We start from the raw sequence: 6398 nt of genomic DNA, 5'->3' as shown, positions 1-6398 counted from the left end.
AAAGAGTGTGTGTTTTGATGTTTATTAAAAGCTTGTGATACTGCATAGATGTATAATTTAGTGAGTTTCAGAGCAATGTGCTGATGTGTATAATTAGCTGAGTGTGTATCATGGCACATGTGTGTGTGTTTGTAAATGCTGCAATTAGAGGGAACTACGACCCTTTAAGCCTGTTTGTCTGACGCCTGTGAACTTCCAAAATTAGACCCTGCATTGACACGCTGCCATTTCAAAAAACAAACAAATGACTTTTTCATTACAAACTTTGATTCACTTTCCATAAGTAGATGATTATATGTCAACACGAAATCAAATATGTACCTCTAATAGTAATACACATATCTGACCTGATTATTCATCAGTGTTATGCTAAAAACATATATATTCTATAAGATGTTGTTTTTTTTTAATCTTTTTTGAAAGAAATTAATTCTTTAGCCACTTTTGTTAACTTTTCTTCCCGACTATTTTTGTGAATATAATATTGAAACTGAACTCTTTTGTGACTCTTAATTAGAAGAAAACCTTTATATTCAATCAAAGAGCTGTTGTGGGGAAAAAACAACTGTTATTATTATCATCATTATTTTTGTAACTGAAGGTTTTTCCTTTGCGCTATTGAGAGAATTTACTTTATTTCTGTTCGTCAGGCTTAATCCTGTCTCCTGCCCAAATTAATTAATTCATGTAATTCTATTTTTTACATTATTTTGTGGGCCACCACCATTACACAGAAAGGATGCATTCAATTTTTGAAGGGACAATAAAGACTTTTATATTGTTACAATTTTAATTTAAATAATGAGCTTTCTTTTGAGTTTTCTATTTATCAAAAAACTGTTTTCAACATTAATAAAATTATTTAATCATGTAAATAAATGTTTGTTTCTTAAACAGCAAATCAGTATATTAGAATAATTTCTGAAGCATCATTGACACTGAAGACTGGAGTAATGGCAGCTTTAGGAATAAATTACATTTAAAAATATATAAATATACAAAACAGTTATTGAAATTGTAATGCTAAATAGACTGTGAATGCTGTTTTATTTTGACTTTAGGTGTAATAAGTATTGAGGAGGTGTAGAAATGTCACTCTTATCTGATGTAGTGAGACAACTACTTTGAGTTTGCAGGTTTTTGTCTCACTTTTTAATGCATGAAATGAATTTTGACTGATTGATCATTTGAGCTTCACTGGGGTTGAGTAGGAGCTGCATATTGGTTGTGTCACGCTCATGTTTGATGCATAATGGACTCACAGCAAAGGGATTTGATGGCCATTGTGTGATGTTGATTCTCAGAAGCAAAACAGGAACGCAGACAAATGACGAAGATGTTTCCGAAGCAAATGATGAAGGCGACGACCCAGACAAACACGCGCAGAATGATGTTTGCCAGCAGATTCTCGAAGGATGAGATTCCATCTGTGTTTGGTTTGCAGCTCCGCACGTTGGGAGAATATCCACAGAATTCAAAACGCCTAAAATAACTGAAATGGTCCAATACATAAATGACAGAAAAAGAGAAAAAGCAAAGTTATTTTACACATAATTGCATATGTGTGGTTGAAAAATGGTTAATGGGATTTTTCACTAAAAAATGAAAATGCTCATCATTTACTCATGTCTCGTGTCTTTCCAAACCTGTATGACTTCTGTGGAACCATAAAGGTATCCTGACTACTCTTTTTTTTTCAGTATAATAAGTTGACTGAGGACTGGGGTTGTGTCATGACAAACGTGTCATAAAAGTATGATAAAAAATAGTCAATGCAACTTCTAAAGTTTTGCAAAATGGAAATTTGAAATAGGACTCATTTGAAAACCATCCACTCACTGAGCTGTTAACCAGTGAACATTGAGACAATATTCAAAAAACAGATTAGTCTGATTCATAAACAACTGAACAAATATTTCTTTGGAAACACCCAATTAAAAAAACTTGTTTGTTAAACAGTGAACACTGATCTTTTGTTTGACTCTTTTTATGGCTGAAATTTCAGTGTTACACAAAGCTTTCATTTGGATTCAGAGAACTTGGAATATATCACACAAGTCATATGAAACCACTTTTATTATTATTCACTTTAAGTATATGGAAAATAATCATTATACACCTACAAATTCATTTTGTGTGTGTGTGTGCTCCACAGATTAAATAAATCTGTTAAGATAAAATGAATCCGTTAAGAAAAAATATACCATGCTTCAACACGTTTAAATAAAAACCTTTACCTAATCCTTATACCTGAATGAACACTTTACCCTGCTGCACAATCGAACACTTCAGCCCAAGCAGAGTATCTGTTCCTCTGTCTGTTCTTAAAACAAATGTGTCACTACAGCACACCCAAACAGTTCTGTTCACATTTACCCCTCATCAAACTCATCAACGGGTTTGTAAAATGCAGAGCTAACCTTCTATTACTGTCACAGTCTGCTAGAGTGGGCCTGTCTCAGATCAAAAGTGAATTTCTAGTGCAGCTGATATCTGCAAAATAACAATCCCGAAAACCTCATCTCCACATCAAAGTGCAGACAGGTTCAGCGTGAGCTTCAGAGCTCTAAACACTTCAGTGCAGCATCTCTCCTCGGCACGCGGCGGCTCTTTTGTTAAGTGCTGGTGTGGAGGGGACTGATTCCTCATAAAGAAATGATGGCATTCCATTTAAAAATCTCTCTGAGGGCCTACACTCTACTACTTTTTTATTTCATTTTCATTTCCCCAGAGGGGAACACATCTCTTCTGGAGATATTACATTTGATTGAAAGGGGTCATATGATGCTGCTAAAAAGAACATTATTTTGTGTATTTGGTGTAATGCAATGTGTTTATACGGTTTAAGGTTCAAAAAACACATTATTTTCCATATAATGTACATTATTGTTTCTCCTCTATGCCCCGCCTTTCTGAAACGCGTCGATTTTTACAAAGCTCATCGGTTTGAAAAAGCGAGGTGTGGTCTGATTGGTCAGCTATCCAGTGCGTTGTGATTGTCCGAATGCCTCAAGCGTGTGACGGAAATGTTACGCCCCTACCATACTGTGATGCCATCTCCCTCCTCCATAAAATGTGCTGCACACATCTGAATATTTGGGTTGAAGTGTTCTGGAACAGTGTTGTAAATACAACTTAACCACTGATTCCTAGTCGTGTCCTCTTTTGGAAGACCAAACATAGTTTCGCTTTCACAACGAAACACACAGTGACTCCACAACATGGCAGCGGCAGGCAACAGCGAGAATAAAAGTTACGCCTTCTTTCTTTGCGCAAACATTTGGGCGGCGTTATGCAAATCTTCCCACATCGTGACGTAGACATGTGGGGGCGTGATAGAACGAGCCGTTTTAGGAGGGTGTGGTTGACTCTTTTAACTTGTATAAAGAATATCTCTTTGGATTTGAGACTTTAGTCTTTGCAACTTTACAGATCTTCTTTATGCACCAAGAGCTTGTAACACTTCAAAGAGAAAGGAAAACTTGAAATCGCATCATATGACCCCTTGAAGAAAAGTTAAAGATAATTCTCAAGCTGAGGGAAGCATGGCAATCTTGTCACCTGTGGCAAAAAAGTTGAGCTGTATTTACCAGCGGGTTTGACTTTTCAAATGCAGTAATCATTCACCCTGCGACGGACAGCTACCATCCAGCGCACATTCAACAGTAATGACCTCTCTCTGTATCTCGCTCAGAGGGCATGCTGTGTGACTTACTGGCTTAATGGAGATTTTTGTTGTGTTTGTCTTGACTCATGAGAGACTATGAAGTACGAGGAATTCGAGCGCAAATGTGAAAGTCTGGAACATACTGATAACTCTCCATAGAGGGCACACAAGCGCATCAACATATATAAAAATAAAAATATGGAACAGACAGCAAAGAAAGTACAAAAGATAAAATTATAAATGGATATATTATATATTTTAAAATATATATGTCATTGTAAATTTTAGTATGCTTACATGTGAGTGAGGTTAGTTAGGGGTCGGAACATCCTGATGCTGATGTTGGGAATCTCTACCTCTTCCATACTCCTGCACACAGAATAGACAGATGCACATTTTACCTTCATCGGGTGTTTTTTATCCAGAATAAAAGTACATTTTCAAAGCCAATAAAACAGAATGGTAGGCCAGAAAAGCCAGCTGAATAATTACTGGCATAATTCCCAGAAAAATATCAATGAATGCAGATACAGGAACAAACAAAAAGGCTCATCTACATATGTGGACTGCAAAAATTTCCTCTGTCCAATTCTCTCTCTGGTTGTTAATAACACACAATCAACCAGAAATAATTTTTCTATTGTTTATCAATGAATGCAGATACAGGAACAAACAAAAAGGCTCATCTACATATGTGGACTGCAAAACAACATTCACTGCGATTTGCCTAAACTCAAGATAATTAGCTTTTATATGTTATTTATTTATTTCCTCTGTCCAATTCTCTCTCTGGTTGTTAATAACACACAATCAACCAGAAATAATTTTTCTATTGTTTTTTTTTTTTTCGACCAGGGGCAATATTTACCCTAAAACTGATTTTCTGGTGCAGTTTTACCTCTATAATGGTATTTTTTTTTTAAAGCATATTAAAACACAGAGCATGCCATTCACTTACATCAAATACTTAAAACACATACTAAACTTGACAGTCCTGAACTACAATATAATTAAATATAGTGTAATATCAGTATAGAATACAAACATGAAAGACTAAAAAAAATGAGGAATTCAGGGGAATTTTTTCTATTGCTTTTTCTGATAAAGCCTTGCTAATTTCTGACCATGGTCAGCAGAACTCACTGGGGTTGGCTGAACTCACTCTTGGTTGTTGCGCCTAGAAAGTAATGAGACTTGCTTTTGTTTTGCTTTTGTTTAATGTCCTGCTACTCAGATTTTCCTGCTGAGATCCTCATAATCTGATATGTGACTCTTCCAAAGTTTCATTTTATATTACAGCTCTAATTTTACTTTATGTCAACATTGTTTAATTTGGTTTTATTTTTTTTTTCACCTAAGGATTTTAAGTGTCTCCTTGTCCTCTAAGCACTAAACATGCCTGGGGCTATAATTGGCTGAAAGAAAAGAATTTCCAGAAACAACATATGATGTCGATCCAGGAATATGTCCTACTTCTGTAAATCACGTGGTGCAGGTCTACAGAGCTCAAACAGTAGAAGTGTGAAGACAACACTGAGCTACTTCACTCCAAGACACTGTGTGGAAAATGCAAGGATCATTGACAGCACCTGAAGGCTTGTTAAACCTGCAAGTTCTTTATTAAAACAGGCACAAAGTAACCTAACTTGTACCCATTCTTCGAAACCCTACCCTTAAAATGAAACCCATCATTTAAGATTAAAATAATATGTGTTTGTAACCATAATTGACTGCCTAATCAGAGCCTGTATAAAGAGCTCATTTACTGTGACTTTAGATATTTAATTATTCTCTGATTAACAGTCTGTGCTTGATCACATGCTGAGACCAGTTGTCATGTATCGAACGTGAAGAGCATGTAAATATGATGTGGATTTCTACGTACATTGTGCACACACATAAATAAATACAAGATCTCCCCTACTACACATCATCAGTATAATAACTTAAATGATGTTGTGTTTACTCACAGTGACTGCAGATTCACCAGACTGTCAAATTGATTGTCGTATATGTGTGTCAGGGGATTGTTGGAAATATTTCTGAAACAAACACACAGAGACACACAAATAGTAAAATAGTTATCGATGAATTCCACTCTTTGCTTCTGTGATTCATAAAGCCTGTCACTTCGTCTGACGAGGCTTTCAACCAATCAATGAATCATTTATTGTGCCACTGAGAAATCTCTATAAAAATATGGTTTAACATTTAAGCTTGGAACAGGAACTTATAAACAACACCATTTGCAACAGAAATAAAAAAAAGTGCAGAATGTGGCTCTCACAGCTGTTTGAGGTTCTGGAGGTTCTGGAACAGAGATGGAGGCAGGTCTTTGATCTGGTTCATAGACACGTCTCTGTAAATCAAGTCAAAGCAAGTTCAGCGGCTCATTTTTCAACTTAATCATTCTTAAACTAAAAAGAATATCTTCAAATTGAAGATTTGTTAAAGAGGATAGATCTATGGTGGCCCAGTAGAGCACAACACAACACATAGGACTAATTTTGTTGTGTTGTGCTAATTTTGTTGTATTGCGGCTTGTTTCCGTTGTTTTGTACTAATTTCGTTGTGTTGTCGCTTGTTTCCGTTGTGTTGTGACTTGTTTCCATTGTGTGACTTGTTTCCATTGTGTTGCGACTTGTTTCCATTGTGTTGTGACTTGTTTTCGTTGTGTTGTGCTAATTTCGTTGTGTTGCGGCTTGTTTCCTTTTTGTTTTGGCTTGTTTCC

General features: G+C 35.9%; 1 protein-coding gene across 1 annotated transcript in view; it reads right to left on the bottom strand.

Moving 5' to 3' along the window:
• Positions 1-6398, bottom strand: part of LOC107700901 (relaxin receptor 1-like) — a 36197-nt gene that overhangs the window by 5571 nt on the left and 24228 nt on the right. Inside the window, exons 12-15 of the mRNA XM_016502740.1 lie at positions 5955-6026; positions 5638-5709; positions 3965-4036; positions 1263-1492 (exon numbers count right to left, since the gene is read on the bottom strand). Of these exons, the coding sequence (XP_016358226.1) occupies positions 1263-1492; positions 3965-4036; positions 5638-5709; positions 5955-6026 (446 nt within the window). The remainder of the gene's footprint in view (positions 1-1262; positions 1493-3964; positions 4037-5637; positions 5710-5954; positions 6027-6398) is intronic.

This window comes from Sinocyclocheilus anshuiensis, unplaced genomic scaffold (genome assembly GCF_001515605.1).
Source record: "Sinocyclocheilus anshuiensis isolate Anshui unplaced genomic scaffold, SAMN03320099.WGS_v1.1 scaffold438, whole genome shotgun sequence".
Classification (NCBI taxonomy): domain Eukaryota; kingdom Metazoa; phylum Chordata; class Actinopteri; order Cypriniformes; family Cyprinidae; genus Sinocyclocheilus; species Sinocyclocheilus anshuiensis.
This window is presented reverse-complemented; position numbering and strand designations above follow the sequence as displayed.